The sequence below is a fragment of the Dipodomys spectabilis genome, unplaced genomic scaffold (genome assembly GCF_019054845.1).
Source record: "Dipodomys spectabilis isolate Male_0828 unplaced genomic scaffold, ASM1905484v1 ptg000076l, whole genome shotgun sequence".
Lineage (NCBI taxonomy): Eukaryota > Metazoa > Chordata > Mammalia > Rodentia > Heteromyidae > Dipodomys > Dipodomys spectabilis.
The window spans coordinates 6,865,905-6,884,390 of record NW_024870753.1 but is presented as its reverse complement, the minus strand read 5'-3'; the positions used below and the strand labels follow the sequence as shown (position 1 = coordinate 6,884,390).

General features: G+C 53.4%; 5 protein-coding genes across 7 annotated transcripts; 3 read left to right on the top strand and 2 right to left on the bottom strand.

Moving 5' to 3' along the window:
* The first annotated feature begins 176 nt into the window (after positions 1 to 176).
* Positions 177 to 1,438, top strand: LOC122110277 (U1 small nuclear ribonucleoprotein C-like). The gene is made up of 2 exons (XM_042682785.1): positions 177 to 607; positions 1,351 to 1,438. Exons 1-2 carry the CDS (start codon positions 207 to 209, stop codon positions 1,376 to 1,378), a joined length of 429 nt encoding a protein of 142 aa, XP_042538719.1. The 5' UTR covers positions 177 to 206; the 3' UTR covers positions 1,379 to 1,438.
* Positions 1,363 to 6,411, top strand: Slc37a4 (solute carrier family 37 member 4). Its single transcript, XM_042682784.1, has 8 exons — positions 1,363 to 1,700; positions 2,365 to 2,597; positions 2,916 to 3,159; positions 3,816 to 3,974; positions 4,127 to 4,212; positions 4,691 to 4,804; positions 5,405 to 5,543; positions 5,678 to 6,411. The coding sequence occupies exons 1-8, from the start codon at positions 1,553 to 1,555 to the stop codon at positions 5,842 to 5,844; spliced, it is 1,290 nt and encodes a 429-aa protein (XP_042538718.1). The 5' UTR covers positions 1,363 to 1,552; the 3' UTR covers positions 5,845 to 6,411.
* A 1,032-nt stretch (positions 6,412 to 7,443) lies between these two features.
* Trappc4 (trafficking protein particle complex subunit 4) lies at positions 7,444 to 10,958 on the bottom strand. 2 transcript variants are annotated; one of them, XM_042682776.1, is made up of 5 exons: positions 10,699 to 10,958; positions 10,011 to 10,185; positions 9,074 to 9,177; positions 8,342 to 8,468; positions 7,444 to 7,759 (listed from the first exon to the last, which is right to left on the bottom strand). In XM_042682776.1, the coding sequence occupies exons 1-5, from the start codon at positions 10,871 to 10,873 to the stop codon at positions 7,681 to 7,683; spliced, it is 660 nt and encodes a 219-aa protein (XP_042538710.1). In that variant the 5' UTR covers positions 10,874 to 10,958; the 3' UTR covers positions 7,444 to 7,680. The 2 variants fall into 2 exon arrangements, with proteins under 2 accessions (XP_042538710.1, XP_042538711.1); XM_042682777.1 differs by lacking the exons at positions 9,074 to 9,177; positions 10,699 to 10,958 and having other exon boundaries at positions 10,011 to 10,146.
* Positions 10,959 to 11,183: 225 nt separating this feature from the next.
* Positions 11,184 to 12,871, top strand: Rps25 (ribosomal protein S25). Its single transcript, XM_042682778.1, has 5 exons — positions 11,184 to 11,294; positions 11,479 to 11,574; positions 11,821 to 12,004; positions 12,645 to 12,743; positions 12,833 to 12,871. The coding sequence occupies exons 1-4, from the start codon at positions 11,292 to 11,294 to the stop codon at positions 12,737 to 12,739; spliced, it is 378 nt and encodes a 125-aa protein (XP_042538712.1). The 5' UTR covers positions 11,184 to 11,291; the 3' UTR covers positions 12,740 to 12,743; positions 12,833 to 12,871.
* On the bottom strand, positions 12,846 to 17,709 carry Cenatac (centrosomal AT-AC splicing factor). Of its 2 annotated transcripts, XM_042682775.1 has the most exons (11): positions 17,540 to 17,709; positions 17,289 to 17,452; positions 16,801 to 16,899; positions 16,162 to 16,228; positions 16,021 to 16,083; positions 15,685 to 15,749; positions 15,295 to 15,400; positions 14,714 to 14,744; positions 13,380 to 13,469; positions 13,131 to 13,263; positions 12,846 to 13,054 (listed from the first exon to the last, which is right to left on the bottom strand). In XM_042682775.1, exons 1-11 carry the CDS (start codon positions 17,705 to 17,707, stop codon positions 12,994 to 12,996), a joined length of 1,047 nt encoding a protein of 348 aa, XP_042538709.1. In that variant the 5' UTR covers positions 17,708 to 17,709; the 3' UTR covers positions 12,846 to 12,993. The 2 variants fall into 2 exon arrangements, with proteins under 2 accessions (XP_042538709.1, XP_042538708.1); XM_042682774.1 differs by having other exon boundaries at positions 12,846 to 13,263.
* Positions 17,710 to 18,486: the final 777 nt, after the last annotated feature.

Below are 18,486 nucleotides of genomic sequence, written 5' to 3'. Positions count from 1 at the left end.
GGGAGAGCCAGGTGCAGGCGGAGGCCCCGCCCGCCGCCGGGCCCGCCCACCGCCGGCGCAGGCGCAGCACCGGCGGGCTGGCCCCGCCCCGTCCTCCTGGGGCTCCCGCCTCCGTCCAGGTAGGGGGCGGTCGGCGGGGGAGGGGCATCACCTGAGGGCGGGGCTGGACGCCGGCCTGGGCTCCGGGGTGGACGCTGGAATCCCGGATGGTTCCTGCGGCGGCCCTTCCGGGTTGGAAGGCGGTGCCTTCGCCTGGGGGCCACGGAAGCGCTTTCCCCGCCCCTTTATGTCCCGGGCCCTGGGGCCCCCGCAGCTCTCTGGCTCCGCCGCCGGGCCCGTGGCTCCCCTGCCCGGAGTCGGGTGTCCCGGGTGGCTTGAGGACGCGAGGCTGGGCAGGTGCCGAGCGCCTCCGCCCGGCTGGAGCCAGGGGCCTCCGGGACTACGTGCGACCGCCCGCCGCCCTGCGCCCGACCTTCCGCTCCAATTGCTGCCTAGCCGAGCGGAGCAGCCGCGGCATGCGGGGGCCGGGGACGCCGGGCGCCTCGGCCCTCCCGCCCGGGCCCGCCGCGCACCCGCCCGCAGGCCGAGCCCGGACGGACTTCGCAGGGTAATGGGGGGGGGGGGACCCAGAGGCGGCTCTGCGTGGCCCTGGCCCAGCCTAGCCCGCGGGCTTCCTGTGTGTCGCCGCCGGGCGCGTGGGGAGGGGATCCCCCCGCGAAACCTGTGCGGCTTGGCTTTGCGTGTTGAGTTACTGCGGTCAGGAGGAGGCCAGCCGCGGTGGGAGAATGTCACCGTGTGTGAAGTCACTGTGGACTACTGCTGTAATTGTTTTATGGTCGTTAATGCCTGTGCCCGATTAGTAAATTAAACTGTCACTGGTAGGTAGGGAAAAAGCGTATTTAGGTTCTTGTCTAGTTCTTCTAGGATGAGGGGGGCTACTGTGTCAAGAAAGTTACACCCCATTTATGGCAAGCCCTGGATGAGGTCCCCTCCAGAAGGCCTACCTCTAGAGGGTTGTTGGTGTGTGTCAGATTGAAAGGGACAGTGTAGAAGCCAGCTGCAGCCCATTGCTGTGCATCCTCCCTGAACTTGAGGTTCCCTCACTGAGGGAGCGGGGCTGGGTAGAGGGCGGCTCTGCTCTGCCCAGCCTCCCCTGGGCTCACGCAGACAAAAGTAATTAGGCTGAGCCTTTAATCACAGCTCCTTTCACAGTCAGAAGGACAATGCAAAAGGAGGAAAGGGACACAGGGTTCTGGCCTGGCTCTCAGGCATGCCTCCCCTCAGGGACCCCTACCCCCTCACCCCCCCAGTTTGGCTCTCAGTAATCTCCTGTTTTCTTGTCTCCCTCAGGACACTGGGTTCCCTAGGAGCCGCCTAGAGCTTAATAATTGTCCAGAAGGCGGCTATAAAGGGAGTCTGGGTGGAGGAGGGAGCAGAAAAAAACCCAGCTCAGCAGATCTGGGCACTGAGAGCCTCTAGCAGTAGTCAGAGGTGTTGTGGTGTTGTGGTCGGAGCTCAGTGTCCTGGCTGGCAGGGCCTGTTCTTTTCCACCATGGAGGCCCAAGGCTACGGCTATTATCGCACTGTGATATTCACAGCCATGTTTGGGGGCTACAGCCTGTACTACTACAATCGCAAGACCTTCTCCTTTGTCATGCCATCGTTGGTGGAAGAGATCCCTCTGGACAAGGATGATTTGGGTAAGCCCTGGAAGGGAAGGGTGGTGGGTCTGGAGCACTGGAACCAGCAGGACACATTGAGTGTGTGTGGCAGTGTAGTGTGTATGGTGTGTAGCATGCTAGAAGCGTCCGCACAGCAGGACTCTGGCCAGTCATCTGGCGCTGTGTATTGGTGTGTGTGCCTATCACCCACATGCGCTCTCAGAGACACTGTTCATGAGTGTGTTTGCTGGGTTCAGAGTAAGCTTTTCACACCTATGTGAGCCTGCAGAGGTGGAGGTGAGCACCAGGGAGGGCGGGGGAAGGGAGGATGGCACCAAGACTTCACATGGCCTGACACACATGCTACCTTCCAGAAGGAATGAGAGTCCCTTACCCCATGTCCAGAGGTGGGGCAACTGCTAGAGGTCTTGGGGTTGGCATTGGTGAGGTGGCGTGCAGATCCCAGGGAGAGGAGCTGCTTCTTTCTTGGCCTTGGAGCAGGCAAGAGAGGTAGCACAGGCCTCAGGCCCTGTGAGAACCTCAGGACTCAAACACAGATCCTCCTGTTCCTTGGGGAAGGAACCTGTCTCATCCTGCTGGGCACCTCTACACACCTGACCCCGTGCCTTCCTCCACCCTTCCTGTGCCTCTGCCCTGCCCCTAACTCCCCAGGTGTCCTCCTCCCTGCTCCCCTCCCCTGCAGGGCTCATCACCAGCAGCCAGTCTGCAGCCTATGCCATCAGCAAGTTTGTGAGTGGGGTGCTGTCCGATCAGATGAGTGCTCGCTGGCTCTTCTCCTCTGGACTGCTTCTGGTTGGCCTGGTCAATGTAGTCTTTTCCTGGAGCTCCACAGTACCTGTCTTTGCTGCTCTCTGGTTCCTGAATGGCCTAGCACAGGGACTGGGTTGGCCTCCCTGTGGGAAGATCCTTCGGAAGGTGTGTTCATCTGGTAGACCTGTTTGGATTAGCATGAAGGGTACTGGACAAGGGTGTGGGCACCCCCTTCTTGCCCACTCTTTCTGACCCAGCCCACAGCAGTTTCCTTAGGCATTCCCAGCCGGCTTCTATTGCTTGTCAAGATATTTTAGGAGTCTGAGAGTGGTGGGGTCAGGTGGCAGATGAGGGTACTGCCCTGCCAAGTGGAACTACCTTCTCCCTCATCCTTGTAATACGAGCCGGGTCTGCCCTACCCTAGCCCCTCTGTCAACATGGGCTGTGGGCCAGGTACCTACTCTCCCCCCCTCTGCCTCACAGTGGTTTGAGCCATCCCAGTTTGGCACGTGGTGGGCCATCCTGTCAACCAGCATGAACCTGGCCGGAGGGCTGGGTCCTGTCCTGGCCACCATCCTTGCCCAGAGCTATAGCTGGCGCAGCACGCTGACCATGTCTGGGGCACTGTGTGTGGTGGTCTCCTTCCTCTGCCTGCTGTTCATCCACAACGAACCTGCTGATGTTGGACTCCGCAACCTGGACCCTACCCCCTCCAAGGGCAAGAAGGGTGAGCCCCCACCCACGCTCATCCATCATTCGCTTGGCAGAATTAGCCCTCTGCCACATCCTGTGCTAACCGGTGGATGCAGGGGAAGGGCTAGCAAGGTGGGTGGGTGGGAAACAAGTAGAACTCCATCCTTAGAGCAAACAGGCGTTGTGACTCATGTCACGTCCTGGTCTTTCCTCGGAGTAGCATCCTGCATAGCATCCCAAGTTTATGTGGCTGCATTGTCTTCTTTCATCTGCTCTAGTTCTCAGTTCTCTGTCATTCCTTGAGGCCTGCAGCAGAGTTGGGGAAAGGGAAACAGGTGCTTTAGGGCTCCCGGTCACACTGGTCCTGGTTGTGCCCATGGACTCTGTCCCTGGGGCTAGTTGATGAATGGTAGGGGTGCAGTTGGGGTAGGACAGCAGAGCAAAAAGCCCGAGGCTAGATGTGATGATGCATTCCTTCAACCCTAGCACTTGGGAGGTGGAGGCAGGAGGATGGTGTGTTCCAGACCAGGCTGAGCTATAGACTCAAAAACAACAACAACAAAACACACAGCTAAAAAGGCTGGGGGCATGAGTGTTTGCCTAGCAGTTCCCAGTACTGAACACAAGGAACAAAAACACCACCACCCAAAACACAACCCCTGAAAGCTGTCTGGCCCCTCCCACCTCTAGGCTCCTCAAAGGAAGACAGCACCCTTCAGGAGCTGCTGCTGTCCCCTTACCTATGGGTGCTCTCCACCGGCTACCTGGTAGTGTTTGGAGTCAAGACCTGTTGCACAGACTGGGGCCAGTTCTTCCTTATTCAGGAGAAAGGACAGTCTGCCCTTGTGGGTAAGATGGGTGTTGGGGTGGGAAGAAATGGGTCCTACAGGGGAGAAATGCAGGCCTTGCTTCTTTTTATCCTTTATTTGTTCCTTGAGGCCTGGGTACCTCTGGTTCACCCTCCCCTCCTTTGTTCTTCCCATCACAACTCCCCCTTGCAGGTAGCTCCTACATGAGTGCCTTGGAGGTTGGGGGCCTCATAGGCAGCATCGCAGCTGGCTACCTGTCAGACCGAGCCATGGCAAAGGTGAGTGGGCCAAAGGGAGTCTTCCCTTTGAGTCTTCTCTGCATGGCTTGGAAAAGCCCTGGAGAGACAAGAGTTGTGGGACGGAGGCTGGTTGGCACAGCTGGTTCAGGTGGGAATGAGTCCAGGCTTCTCCTACCTTACCTAGGGACAATAGGTTGTTGGGAAAGGGTTTCAACTGATGTCAGAGAGAGTCAGAATCTGTCTAAATTGGCTTCTCCAGTGCCCCAGGCAAGCTGGGGGTGGGGACGGACTGGGTACAGCTCCCCAGCACGTGCTGTACACCTGCCCCATAGTGGAGGACAGGATGTTGTGGAATTTGGCCTCAGAGCATGAGCAAGGCCCAGGGCCTCCCAGAGCCAAGAACTGTGATGGGATTGCCACAGACCTGTCAGCAGCAGGCCTACTGCTGTGTCAGAGTCCACCGTGGGGGTGCTGGGTTGGGCTCTGAGGGCCTGAAGTATCTGGGCTATCTTCACAGGCAGGGCTGTCTGTCTACGGAAACCCCCGCCACGGCCTGTTGCTGTTCATGATGGCTGGCATGACAGCATCCATGTACCTCTTCCGGGTGACAGTGGCCAGTGACTCCCCCAAGGTAAATATGGAGAGCCTGGCCAAGGGCTATGCACAGGAGACAGAGCAAGGACCACTGTGACTGGGCCCCTCCCTGGCTCCATCCAGGGCCAGCTTCCCTGCTGCTCTTCTTCTGATCTGTTGCCCCTCAGATCTCGCCTCTGTACTCTGGTGTCTGTGTCTACTCTGGGCCTGCTTTTCTTCTTTCTTCTGCTCCTCTAGGATGTTGCTTTCTGGACTCCGGCTCTCCATCCTCTCGCTGAGCTCACGGGCTTTACGGAGCATGAGGTGCCTTAAAGTGATCTCTCATTTTATTCCTGGTCTGTCTCGCCACTGTCCTGCCCCTTTGCCTGTCCCAACTAGTCCAGCAAGTTCTAAATCAGCCAATATGCAGCTCAGGAGAGGACTTCTCTACCTCCTTCCCCTGCCCACATAGGCCTTCCTTGAGCTGGCTCAGCATTCTAGCTCAGTGTTGTCATTTGTACTAGGGACTTGGGTGAGTGGGTAACTTTCTGTCCCTTTGTTAAGAGTTCATTTTTGGTGGCCAAAGACTCTGATCTGGCAGAGGTAGGCAGGAAGGTTGCTTTCTGGTTCTGAATGGCACCCCGCGCTGCCCTTGCAGATCTGGATCCTGGTGTTGGGAGCTGTGTTTGGTTTCTCCTCCTATGGTCCCATTGCCTTGTTTGGAGTCATAGCCAATGAGAGTGCCCCTCCCAACTTGTGTGGCACCTCTCACGCCATTGTGGGACTCATGGCAAATGGTAAGTAGTACCCTGTAGAGTAGCTGCCTTGTTCCCACTTGTGCCTTGCGCAAGGCCCGCTCGAGGCAGAGCCAGTCCCCCCCAATGGCTTTCCCCTCACACTCAGCTCAGGCAGCTCCCCTCCCTCCTGACAGTGGGCGGCTTTCTGGCCGGGCTGCCCTTCAGCACCATTGCCAAGCATTACAGTTGGAGCACAGCCTTCTGGGTGGCCGAGGTGATTTGTGCAGTCAGCACAGCCGCTTTCTTCCTGCTCCGAAACATCCGAACCAAGATGGGCCGTGTACCCAAGAAGGCTGAGTGAAGAGTGCCGGCTCTGGAGCGCCTTCTGCAGTGCCTCCCCATTCAAACGTTAGGATGCAGGGAGGGAGTGGGCGGCTCCTGCTAGGATGGAACCTTTGACTGGAACTTTTGTCTTTCCAACTGGAACCTGTTTTTCTGTATGTGCAATGTCTCCTTCACCCAGGTGGCACTGAAAGTTTATTAGTGGCTCATGAGGTCCCAGCTCCCAGTCCTATATTTAAGCAATAACCTCTGCTCCTGGACGCCATTAGCTCATGGCCTGCCTTCAAACAGGCAACCCCTGCATATACATCCTGACGTCTCCTATACCTTTCTTCCCCTTCTGGGCCCTGTCCTGTCTCAGTTCTATCAGTTCCCACTTGGCAAGGCTGTTTCTGCAGTTGCAGGGCACTAATGGTGAGTGACTTCTGCTCTGCCTTAAGTCCTCTCCAGAGTGAGCAAAGCTATTGCCAGTACCTCAGGCTCTGGAGGAAGAAAGCAAGCCGGTACCCTGGGTATAGCAGGGAGGAGATGGAGGGGAGGGTAAGATGACTTGTTACAGAAGATTAAAACTAGATTTGATACTAAACAGTGACTCATTCTTTCAAAAGGGGTAACAGAAACTAGGCAGCTTTTCTTTGGGAAATTACTCTCATTACTGCTTCTTTCCACTTCAAAGAAGACTTTGGCTGGGCGCTGGTGGCCCACACCTATAATCCTAGCTACTCTGGAGGCTGAGATCTGAAATTGTGGTCAAAGCCAGCCCAGGCAGGAAAGTCTGTGAGTCTTTTCTCCAATTAACCACCAGAAAACCGGAAATAGTGCTGTGGCTCAAGTGGGAGAGTGCTATCCTTGAGCTGAAGAGCTCTGGGACATGCCTAGGCCCAAAGTTCAAGCCCCACAACCAACTTAAGAAAAAAAAGAAAGACTTCATTTCCCTGGAATAGGGAAGATGAAGTGTTAATGGGGCCCTTAAGCTCAAGCCTCTTATGCCTTCAACTGAATGTTGTATAATCAATGATCACTTCACAGACAAAACTGCTAGGTAATAGGTTAAATAACTTGATTGAGTAGTGGGGTCATGGTTCACAGACTGGTCAGAAAACGGTGTAAAACTAGACTGTCAGTGACTGGCTTGGAGAATCTGAGACATGGAGATAGGTGCACCTTGCTCCACCTCATCTGGAAGAGAAGGTATCCCTGGTGTTAGGGTGCAGATGAAGTGAGACAAAGCAATAAAGCCTGGCTCTAAGCGCTGGCTAATTGTTCCACCACCAGCACTATCTCAGCCCCCCCCCCCCCCCTCCAGGAAATCAATGACAATTCTGACACTACATCCAAGGTTCATAATTCAAAGTAGAGACTCATTTATTAACACTTTTGTTGTCTCCCAAAACAGTATCTCCTCACCCTGGAATTACCTCCCACCCCCCGTTGGTTTTTTGTTTTTTTTTTTGCTTTTTTTTTCACTTTTGCCTGGGCTAGCCTTGGATCACAATTCTACCTACACCTTCCAAGTAGCCGGGATTGTAGGCATGTATCACCATGCCTAGCTGGCCCTTGCCATCTGCCCTACTTCACCCCCATTCCTTTTCCCCAAACACCATCAGTCAAGACAGACTGGAACTAAGGAAGTTTATTAGAGCACTTATGGTCCTACCTCCTCCATAAATAAATCTGTACAGTCAGGAAGCAGGACCTTGGTATATACAGAAGGGAAGAGAGCAAACACTTCAGCTCAGGACTGCCCCATTTTCAAGTACACTCCAAGGCTGCTGCAATAGGATCCCCACTAGAGTGGAAGCAGAAGAACCCCTGCCGAGGATTTCAGAATTTGAAAGCCCATTGCCAGTTTAGCTTATGACCCAGGTCCAAAGGTTCCAGCCTTCTCTGCCACCTCCAGGGCTAGCTTCAGGTTCTGATCAAACAGCTCGCACCTAGGCCAAATCCAGGAGACAGAAAAGTGTGAGGCCTGAGGCTTCCTTCCCACTTGGAGTATACAGACAGAATCAGCAGAAACACTACTTTTTTTTTTTTTTTTGTCGGTCATGGGACTTGAACAGGGCTTGGGCACTGTCCCTGTGCTCTTCAGCTCAAGGTGAGTGCTCTACCTCTTTAGCCACAGCACCACTTAGAAACACTACTTTAAAGATGTAAATTCAAGGGAAGGGCCTGGGAAGGTGGCTCAGTGATAAGAGCACTTCCCTTGCATGCATGAGGCCCTGGGTTCGATTCCTCAGCACCACATAAGCAAAAAGAAAAAAAACTGGAAATGGCGCTGTGGCTCAGGTGGTAGAGCACTAGCCTTGAGGTGAAGAGCTGAGGGACAGCACCCAGACCCAGAGTTCAGGCCCCACAACCGGACCCCCCCCCCCCAAAAAAAAAAAAAAATTCCAGGGAAGTCTTTACAGTCCCAAAGGACTATGAGGAGTCTTATTTAAAAGTAATTCTCTCAAACTTCATGATTTGGGGGAGGTGTACAATGCTTTGACCACTGTCTGGGAAATAGGCTCACCTACCTGATGGGCATTTCCAGTGAGTAGAATGGATTCTTGAGGGCAAAGTCTGAGTAAATCTCATAAATTTTTCGGAGAAGAGAATCTATTCCAGCTTGCCTGGGATCTGCCAACACCACAAATTTGATCCCTGGAGAGAAGCCAAGGATGGTTATACCAGAGGGACAAAATGCAGCAAGTAATGTCATTCTGTATAGGAAAGCCTTTTCAATTTTGTAAAAGACTTGCGATTTTTTTTTTTGTTGCGATTTTTTAAAAAAGTTTTTATCTATTACTTCATCAAGCAGAAGGGGCCAAAGAAATGCTGTGACTTTTATCACCCAGGCTGAGACCAGGTTCTAGTTCTAGCTGTGCCACTTACTCCCACTCCTAGAATTCCTCAGTGCCAAACAGGACAAGCGCAGGGAGTTTTCCATTATCTGCACTAGGGAGTGAAGCAATGATAAGGCCATCTTCACTTGGCTTTCAAGTTTCATTTTGGAGCAACACTTGAAAATTCTCTTGGGTGTGTAATCTTAACATTAGGTGAATTTTCTGAACCCAGGATGGCCAGAGCTGAACATGCTGAGTAACATAAGAAATACCAGCTTCAGATTAAATATTGGCTCTGGCTTCACAAAGCCAGTAAATGGATGTGTCTGTACCACTGTCTCAGGAAAGTGTGACACCACCCCTGCTTACCAAACCTGTCTTTGGTCAACCACCTATCCCTTTGGCCTACCTATAAACACATACCTGTCAGTGTCTGGAAGCAGTGCAGTTTGAATGTGTCTGTTTCCAGCATCTCAATGCCTGAGCTTCCCTGTTCAGGAGACAGCTGCGAACCAATGGCAAAGAGCCTGTGTGTGCAAAGGAGGCAAGTCGGGAATGCACCCCTCACTTTTCCATTGAGCTGATTTCTACCTGCAGAGAATTTGTTTTACAGCCTGGCATAGTCAGGAGAGTTAATGTAGACTGTCAAGCAACTGTGTCAAAATTTCTTTCAGCTGGGCGCTGGTGGCTCATGCCTGAAGTCTTAGCTACTCTAGAGGCTGAGACTGAGGATCTTGGTTCAAAACCAGCCTGGGCAGGAAAGGCCAGGAGACTCTTACCTCCAATTAACCACCAGAAAATCACAAGTGGCTCAAAGTGGTAGAGCGCTAGCCTTGAGTAAAAAGAGCTCAGGGACAGCGTCCAGGACTCAAATTCAAGCTCCATAACCGACAAAAATAATTCTTTCAAATTCACATGACTTCTATTTTCCATTACATATTTTACTACATTAAGTGCCCTACCACTGAGCTACAGCTCCCGCCATTCCTGTTTTGCTATAAAACGTTTTACACTGAAAACTCCGGGTAAAACAAACACTCTGGGGATTATGTGCATATTTACTTAGTCCACGGCTAGGCCTATCCCTGCACATCTCATACCAGTTATTAATTTTAAAGGTCATTAATTCAGTTGCCTTCCTTTCAAGATGAAGACACTAAGGTTCAGAGAAAAGAGGCTCAGGCCAGATCTCACCACTGTACTACCGAAAATTTAAACATCCCTGATCAGCTGGTTTCACACGAACCGAACGCTCCAGGGAGGGAGGTTAGAGAAAAGCTTAGCCCCGCCCGCAGAACCAGGCCAACCCAACCGACGCCACGCCCAAGCCCGCGGCGCTACGAAGGGCTGGGGTACTTACGAGTGGAACATGGAGGCCAACATGAGCTTCTCATTCGAGGTGAGGCGGGGCCGGCCGAAACGAATGGACACCGGGTAGTTAGCAGGGTTACCCAGATACTCCAGCACCTCTTTCCCATCGGCCGTGTGCTTGCCATTCACGTCCATGCCATTGATGGCCAGCACCGCGTGGCCCACTGCAGAGGTGAGGCCTAGGGTCAGCACAGCTACAGCCCCGGGCTTCGCGGAGGGGACTCCCGCCCCTCTCGGGACCCTCCTGGGCCCCGCCCCCTCACGCCGGCCGCCCCGCCCCTTCACGCCTCCGCCGCCCCCGCCCCTTCACGCCTCCGCCGCGGCTGGCCCCGCCCCCTCACGCCGGCCGCCCCGCCCCTTCACGCCTCCGCCGCGGCTGGCCCCGCCCCTCACGCCGGCCGCCCCGCCCCTTCACGCCTCCGCCGCGGCCGCCCCCGCCCCTTCACGCCTCCGCCGCGGCTGGCCCCGCCCCCTCACGCCTCCGCCGCGGTTGGCCCCGCCCCTCACGCCGGCCGCCCCGCCCCTTCACGCCTCCGCCGCGGCTGGCCCCGCCCCTCACGCCGGCCGCCCCGCCCTTCACGCCTCCGCCGCGGCTGGCCCCGCCCCTCACGCCGGCCGCCCCGCCCCTTCACGCCTCCGCCGCGGCTGGCCCCGCCCCCGGCCCGCGCCCAGCCCACCCCGGATGCCGTCGCGCTGGCCGAAGGCGACTAGCACCCGCTCGTCGTGTAGCTTGAGCAGCAGGTCCAGCGGGTAACTGAAAGTTTTCTCAGCTTCCGCCCGTGGCGCGTAGCTGTCCAACTGGTAAATCAGGCCGCCAGCTTTGTTCACCACATACACGCTAAAAATCGCCATGGCTGCCGCGGTGACTCCCGGATGCGGCCTCTGTCCGACGTCCCCGCCCCGGAAATGGCGTCGCAGGTCCTGCCCGGCCCACTCCGCCGGCTGTCTCCCAGTCCCCCGCCCACCATCTGCGGCGCGTGCGCACTCGGAGCTGCAGGCTGACCCAGTTATGCGGAGAAACTGGTCCGGGACCTGGCAAGTCGCTTCCTGTTCCTGTTCCCCAGTTCCCGGGTAGAGCAATGCGACCGCGTCAAGTGTGGAGCGTAGCCACGCCCCTTCCCGTCCTAACTTCCTCCGCGTGGCCCCGCCCCTCGCCCCGGAAGTACTTGCGGCGGCCTGAGGTTTCTGGGCCTGTCGGAGAGGAGCACTTCCTTTCTGTCCGACATCTTGACGAAGCCGCAGCGGTCTCTCCCGCTCTGCAGGCCTTGCGATGGTGAGTTTTGGGGTGCGAAGCGACGTGGTTCTCTGTACCGGGCGGGGCCGGGCTGCTGTGCGGGCGGCCCCGCCGGAGGGCCCCTGGGTGCGGGCGGGGGTTCGGCGCGCGGGGACTGCCCCACGTGCGCGGCGGCGGGGCGCGGGCCCGCCTCAGCACCCCCGGCCCCGCTTCCTCCCCACAGCCGCCCAAGGACGACAAGAAGAAGAAAGATGCCGGGAAGTCGGCCAAGAAAGACAAGGACCCAGTAAACAAGTCTGGGGGCAAGGCCAAGAAGAAGGTAGGGGTGACGGGCCCCGCAGCTGCGTCTCCGTGTGAAGGACGGGATAATCCGCGTTACTTAAGCCATTGAAATAAGTGCAGTAGAGCATCTGCTCAGATGCGTTGATGTTACAGGTGTTCAAAGCCCCAGGGATGTTGCACCCGTGCCACCCGTGGATTTCTCAGACGCTTGTTGCTTGGGGGGGAGGGGAGACGAGCGCTTCTGTCGGGATTACTGACTGGCTTCCCTTGCTTTTGTGAGCAGAAGTGGTCCAAAGGCAAAGTTCGGGATAAACTCAACAACCTCGTCCTGTTTGACAAAGCCACTTACGACAAACTTTGTAAGGAAGTTCCGAACTATAAACTCATAACCCCTGCTGTGGTTTCTGAGAGGCTGAAGATTCGTGGCTCCCTAGCCAGGGCAGCCCTTCAGGAGCTGCTTAGTAAAGGTGAGGAGGGCTTTCAGGGATTCAATTGTCAAGACTCACCTGTCCTACTTTTCCTGGGGAAGTATTTGGGGGAGATTTAGAGAAAAGAAGTGGGAGACCCTGCACTCAGTCCACCGACCCACTCCCCAAGAAAGCCTGGTCTGAAATCATGTAGAATTAAGAGGAAACTTTGCTTTTTTTTTTTTGGTCGGTCGTGGGACTTATATTTGGGGCCTGAGTACTGTTAGCTCAAGGCTAGCTCGCTACCATTTTCAGCCACTGTTCAGTTACAGTTTTCTGGTAGCTAACTGGAGATGAGTCTCACAGGGACTTTTCAGCCCCTGCTGGATTACAGGCATGAGCCACCAATGCCAGTCAAGAGGAAATGTTTTCCTCCAGTGCTGGGAATAATCAAGCTTAGAGTTGCTATGCAATTCTACCACTTAAGCCAGCAATTGCTCCTTTAAGTTATTGTATTGAGAAAGTTTAAAATGTAAAAAGGTTTCACAGTGTAATTGTTTACCGACTCCTTGAACTTCTAAAATTCAGTAATGGGTCTGAGTGCCACATTTAGTTTAGTTGCAAGTAGAATTAACAGTTGTGTAAGGTTTATAGTATAACTAAGTACTACTGTGTGAAAGCTTTGCTCTTTTTTCCTTAGGACTTATCAAGTTAGTCTCAAAGCACAGAGCTCAAGTAATTTACACTAGAAATACTAAAGGTGGAGATGCCCCGGCCGCTGGTGAAGATGCATGAACAGGTGAGCACAGACCCAAGAATTTTAACAATGTACAAGTATACATTCCTTTTCAAGGCTCTGGTTCTGATTCTTAATTTTTCTTTTAACAGATCCAATCAACTGTACATTTGGAAAAATAAAACTTTATTACACCAGTGAATGAGTGTGTCCGTTTTTTAAGAGAAGCAATTATAAAGTTGTAAAGTATTTGGTCATATGTATGAGTGACTTCCAGCTGGTGATGACTAGAAGAATATCTGGATGGGAATAATCAGCTTTTTTCTGTATGTGACTGTTTGTTCCTTGCTGCAGCTTCAGTTTTGAACTGATGCCTGAAAGGAAATAAAGGTTAACAGGATGGTGACAACTCCAGACAGTGGCAGGCTGGAGTCCCAAATGGACCCATACCTGGACTGCCAGCGGCGCCCATTATTCCACACTCTGCCAAAAGAGGGTAGCCAGCCTGCAGTGGTGTTAGAGCTGTGGTCAAAGTTGGCCCCTACTCTGTCTGGGGGGAGTTTCTTGAGTTTCTCCTTTTCCTCTGCAATAAGGAAACAGATTTAGTTGGCTTCGTGAATGCATAGCCCAGGCAAGACACTGCCTGTGCTTTAGATTATGTGCTACTTCACCCTCCTCATGCAACAGCTCTGAACTTACTCTCTTTAAGAAACTCTTCATAGGAAGGTCCTATTGGTTGGTTTCCAGAGCTGTGTTCCTCATCTTGGATCATCCAAGGAGGTGTGGCACCTGGAGAAAGACCCAACCCAGAATTAAGAGTACTTTTAGTGGTACTGGGGAATGAGATAAAAAAAAACGCTAAGATATTAAAGGTCTTCAACTAGTTTCAAACAGACTTGAAAAAGTACTTGCTTATACTTTGTTCTAGTCTGTCTGATCTGGCTTGGAAATGAAATTCTCAGGTCTCAGCCCTTGTTATTTTTGTGTACTTGCATGCTGGTCATGCTGGTCCTATAGCTTGAACTCATTGCCTGAGCTTTCTGGTGCTTAGAGAAATTAAGGACTTTCACATACTGCTGCCTGGGTTGCTTTAGATCCTAATCCTCAGATCTCGGCTCCCTGAGTAATGAGGATTACAGACATTAGCCACCAGCCTCAGCCCCTTTTTTTTTTTGTGGCCAGTCCTGGGTGGCCTGGGTACTGTCCCTGAGCTGCTTTTTGCTCAAGGCTAGTTCGTACTCTACTGCTTGAGCCACAATGCCACTTTTTTTTTTCTGCTTTTGTGGTAGTGAGGAATTGAACCCAGGGTTTCAGGCAGGGTAGGCAGGCACTCTACCAGTAAGCCACATTCCAGCACCTCAGCTTTCTTTTGAGCAGTGCTAGGATTATAGGCTTGAGGCATGGTGCTTAATTGCACATTTTTGGTGCCTGTATTTTTTAAGTAAAGCGTTTGTCTTTTCTCGTAACTGCTGGTGTTTGTTACGTATGTAATATGTTCAGTTAATTCAGGTACCTGTAGATGGGCATTGTGATTATTTCTAATTTTGGGCTGCCATTAACATTTACATACATGTGTGAAAGAGTTTGTCTTGAGTGGGTAGATGTGGAAAGGCTGGTCATTTTTTTCCCAATGTATCATTTTACATTTTTTTTGGGGGGGGGGGGGTCTGGTCATGGGGCCTGGGCACTGTCCCTCAGCTCTTCAGCTCAAGGCTAGTGCTCTACCACTTGAGCCACAGCGCCACTTTCGGTTTTTTTCTTTTTGCTTATGTGGTGCTGACGAATTGAACCCAGGGCCTCATGCATGCAAGGCAAGTGCTCTACCACTGAGCCACCTTCCCAGCCCCTCATTTTTCATTTCTATCAAGGGTATAATAAAGTTCTGTTTTCACTATATCTTTGCCCAACACTTAGTATAATCAGTCTAACATTTTAAGGTGGTTGGAGGGAGTGATTAAGACTTTCATTTGTATTTGACTAATAAAGTGATTCTGGGGTTTCAACTACTAGTTTTAGAAACACTGGGGCCTTACCTGAGTGGATGTTACCAACTCCAGGTGTATCCTGTAGTAGAAATGGAGAAAAGATCTAAGATAAGATAAAGCCAGAGAAGAAACCACTGCAATGCTAATCCTGTTGCAGAGTGTACACTAAGTCTTTTGGACAGTCCTGGTCTCTAGAGGCTCTCGGTCTTAATAGTGGATGTGTCTAGAAGAATGTCTTAAGATATATATAGAGAGAGTTGTGAAAGAGGCTTACTTTACACATAGTATATTGAAAACTAAATGGTGCCACATCTGTTTGTAATAGATGACCAGTTTTGACAACTAAGACCTGTACAAAGATGACAATGCTGAGAGGAAGAAAAGTATGAGTGGAAGTGTTACAGTACCATCTCAACACTGGAGTGTGGGTTTTGACAGGGCAGGTGATACAGGGCGAGTAGAAATTGTCCCAGTATTGAGACAGGAGTTACAGTTAATAGGGCAAATTTACATGTTCTGGAAAGTGAGCTGAGTGTGGGATAGTGCCGTACCCATGGCAGGAAAGCCAGGTGGGCAATTATCATGAGACTGAGGGGACTCTGGCATTCTGGCTTGCTAGTCCACTGTACCTGACGACCAATGAACGTGAGAGGTTGGCCTGTCTCCATCCAGTCGAGCTCAGGAGCAGGTTGCAGGTCCAGCTGTGAGGGCTGCTGTGAGCTGCAGGCTATTTGGCTGAAAGACAAACGGGGAGCCAGGCTGCCAGGTGAGGTTCTTGGGCCATGAGGATAGAAACATTTAGGTCTGTTCCTCCCATTCCCCACTCATCTTACATTAAAACAACAAAAACAAAAAAGCCACCTTTTTCCTGCCATCAGTTATTTGGCTGTACCATTTTTCCAGGTCATACAAAATTACCAATATAGGCAGCTGGTGAGCAGCTGCATGCGTCCCATCATAGACCAAATGACCTTGTAAGCCATACAGAGCCCACAGGCCAGATGTATCCCGACTCCTACCTGTTTGTCTCCTTCCAGCTTCCTGGTGCTGAAGAGCCCTCTTCTGGTTCTGGCTCTGCCTGAGGCTGAGTTTGATTCAGGAAAAATAAATGTGTCTAAGGTGCTTAAGAGCCTACCTTAGCCATGCCCCCACACTCCAGATTCTAGTATCATGGAAGGTCCCACCCACATCACCATGGCCCAGGCTTGCCCCTGGCACACAGGGGATTCAAGCCAAGCAGATAGGAATGGAGTCTCGGACTTCTCTGAGAAGAGCTGCAAGTTGGAAGGCTGGATCTAGGAAAGCAGGGATAAGTGGATTTGGATACTGCTCTGGATCCTCGGAGAAAAACCAACCTCTAAAACGGATCGGACCACCTCCTGCCGGCTCTGTTCCACCTCACGGATCTGAGCTGCCATCTGTAGGAGAAAGGATGCTCAGACCAGTTCAGCATCATGGGGGTCAGTATCGTGAGATGGGCTTCTTCAGAGCCTTACCTCTTTGATCACCTCATCTTCTTTTTCCTCAAAGGAATCCAAACCTTTCACCATAGATTTCTTAAATCTAAAAGAAAAGGGACAAATCGGCCTAGAACCCCAGCCCATCATTTGTGAAAAGCTCTTAGGTACATTATTTTTTTTTTAATTTTGATAAAACTCACAAAAGAATGTTAAACACCCTTCTGTATGTATCTTATCAAGACTACTATGTTGGTCATATCCCCTTCATCTACACCTCTTTTGCCAAAACATGAGATGTAAGTCTAAATATTCTGGCAGGCATCTTCCAAGAGCAGTAATATTCTAGGCTATCACACTTGAGAAAATCAATTACTCAGTCAGGCACTGATTGTAGGCTCAGGCCTGGAATCTTAGCTACTCAGGAGACTGAGATCTGAGAATCATAGTTCAAACCCAGCCCAGGCAGGAAAGTCCAAGAGACTCTTCAACTAACGACCAAAAAGCTAGAAATAGAACTGTGGCTCAAACTGATAGAGCACTAGCCTTTAGCTGAGGAGCTCAGGCCCAGAGTTAAAACCCCACAACCGACCAAAAAAAAAATCTCATAACTGGCAAAGATTGAAAGAATCAACGCGGCTATTTCATCTTTGCTAATAACCACAACCAAGGACTTACCGTGCATAGTCCTGGGGGGAGATTAGAAATTTCTCTTTCATGTGGATCTCAGCCTTGTTCTCCCACCAGAATTTGTTGGTGGCTTTCTTGTGTTCTGGGCTGCAAATGACAATGATGAGTCATCTCAGATTCTGATCATGGGAATCTGAGCATTAGGTTAAATAACATACTGGCAGGGGATCCCTGCCCTGGACAAGCAAGGCAGAGGAGTACTACCGCCGCTCTTCAAGATCTCCACTCTCTCTTCTTCCAATGAAGCTGAGTTGGTGGGCAATGAGTGACTCACTACTGGACCGCGGCGGCCATAAAGTTTCTACTGCGCAGACCGATAATGCCCCCGGTACCTCAGCAGACCCCCGTCCCGCGCCCACCTGGCCAGGTGCCCCAGCAGACCCCCGTCCCGCGCCCACCTGGCCAGGTGCTCCAGCAGACCCCCGTCCCGCGCCCACCTGGCCAGGTGCCCCAGCAGACCCCCGTCCCGCGCCCACCTGGCCAGGTGCTCCAGCAGACCCCCGTGCAGCACCGTCAGGTTTCCGTGGCTCAGATGTCTCCGCACCTCGCGGCCGCAGCACGGGCACCAGCAGCATCGTTCGTGCTCCGGCACGAACCGCTCCACCTGGGCGGCGCGGATGGCCTTGCGGGCCGCTTCCACCTACGGGGACGAAGGCTGGGCTGAGCACAGCCGCGCGGGCCCGCGCCGCGCTGCCCCGCATCCCCGCCCCGAGCCCCGCGTCCGCACCAGGGACAGGAGTCGTTCCAGAGCTCCTTTCAACTGCCGCTGATGCTTCCGGCTGTAGACGTGCCCGCGGCCACAGAAGAAAGTCTGGCGGCACAGAGGGCAGCGCTGCGGCGGCGCCATCAGCTCTGGATCACGAACCTCCGCCACCAGCAGGAGATTCGCCGCCATCAACTTACTTTTGACCCTTGACCCCTCGGGGCGGGGCAGGGCGGGACGCAGGGGGCCTGGCGCCCCCTATCGGCCGGCCGTCGTCACTGCAACCTGTTCTGCGGCTGCGCGGGACGCGCGTTTTCGGCTCCCAACTTCCGCCGTTCTTCGGAAAACCACGTGCGGTGGCCGGCGTTTCCCGACGCCTGTGGCGAGAGGTCGGGCCGCGCTGGCGCGAAGAGCGAGAAAGGCGAGGCCTGGGGGGGGTCAAAGCCTCTTTCCAGACGATTCCCAGCTTCCTGGGCCTTCCCCGCGTACACCTGTTGCCACACCCCAGTGTATCCGGTCCTGCTGAGCATCCCCAGCCTCGGGAGAGCTCTCTGTGCCTGGAATCTTCCGCTCCCGCTCCGGAGCCACAGTCTTTACCTACAAGGCTCCGAGAGATGGCCCGAGGGACCTGCAGCTTCCGCGGAGCCCTGGGCTTTCTCTGGCACAGGTAAGCGCTTCCTACCTACCCGAAGAATGAAATGTTGACCTCGGTGGAACCTCCCAGAGCCGTCCGTGGGGGAGTTTCTGTTTTCGTGTGCGTGGTGCTGGCTGGTGCTGAGAGCCTCACGCGAGCTGTGCCAGTTCCCTCCCACTGCGCCACATCTCGGCCCCAGAATTCCAGGGTCCTTTGCTACGCCTGTCATTTTGTGCGACAGTTAGGACAGGATGTCACTAGATAGCACAGGCCTGCTTGGAACTTGCTAGGTGGACAAGGCCGGCCTTGAACTCCTGATGTAATCCACGCGCCTCAG

Coding starts and splice junctions, on each gene's coding strand:
- Cenatac (XM_042682774.1), bottom strand. CDS start 17,707: ATGGCGGCGAATCTCCTGCTGGTGGCGGAGGTTCGTGATCCAGAGCTG. Junction 16,084..16,161: donor AAGATGAGGTGATCAAAGAG/GTAAGGCTCTGA, acceptor TTTCTCCTACAG/ATGGCAGCTCAGATCCGTGA. Junction 13,264..13,379: donor TGAAGAGTTTCTTAAAGAGA/GTAAGTTCAGAG, acceptor TCCTTATTGCAG/AGGAAAAGGAGAAACTCAAG.
- LOC122110277 (XM_042682785.1), top strand. CDS start 207: ATGGTTCCTGCGGCGGCCCTTCCGGGTTGGAAGGCGGTGCCTTCGCCT. Junction 608..1,350: donor GCCCGGACGGACTTCGCAGG/GTAATGGGGGGG, acceptor TGTCTCCCTCAG/GACACTGGGTTCCCTAGGAG.
- Slc37a4 (XM_042682784.1), top strand. CDS start 1,553: ATGGAGGCCCAAGGCTACGGCTATTATCGCACTGTGATATTCACAGCC. Junction 2,598..2,915: donor GTGGGAAGATCCTTCGGAAG/GTGTGTTCATCT, acceptor TCTGCCTCACAG/TGGTTTGAGCCATCCCAGTT. Junction 4,213..4,690: donor CAGACCGAGCCATGGCAAAG/GTGAGTGGGCCA, acceptor CTATCTTCACAG/GCAGGGCTGTCTGTCTACGG.
- Rps25 (XM_042682778.1), top strand. Junction 11,575..11,820: donor GGGGCAAGGCCAAGAAGAAG/GTAGGGGTGACG, acceptor TTTTGTGAGCAG/AAGTGGTCCAAAGGCAAAGT. Junction 12,005..12,644: donor TCAGGAGCTGCTTAGTAAAG/GTGAGGAGGGCT, acceptor TTTTTTCCTTAG/GACTTATCAAGTTAGTCTCA.
- Trappc4 (XM_042682776.1), bottom strand. CDS start 10,873: ATGGCGATTTTTAGCGTGTATGTGGTGAACAAAGCTGGCGGCCTGATT. Junction 9,178..10,010: donor TTGGCCTCCATGTTCCACTC/GTAAGTACCCCA, acceptor TTGCACACACAG/GCTCTTTGCCATTGGTTCGC. Junction 8,469..9,073: donor CTGCTTCCAGACACTGACAG/GTATGTGTTTAT, acceptor GCTTCTCTCCAG/GGATCAAATTTGTGGTGTTG.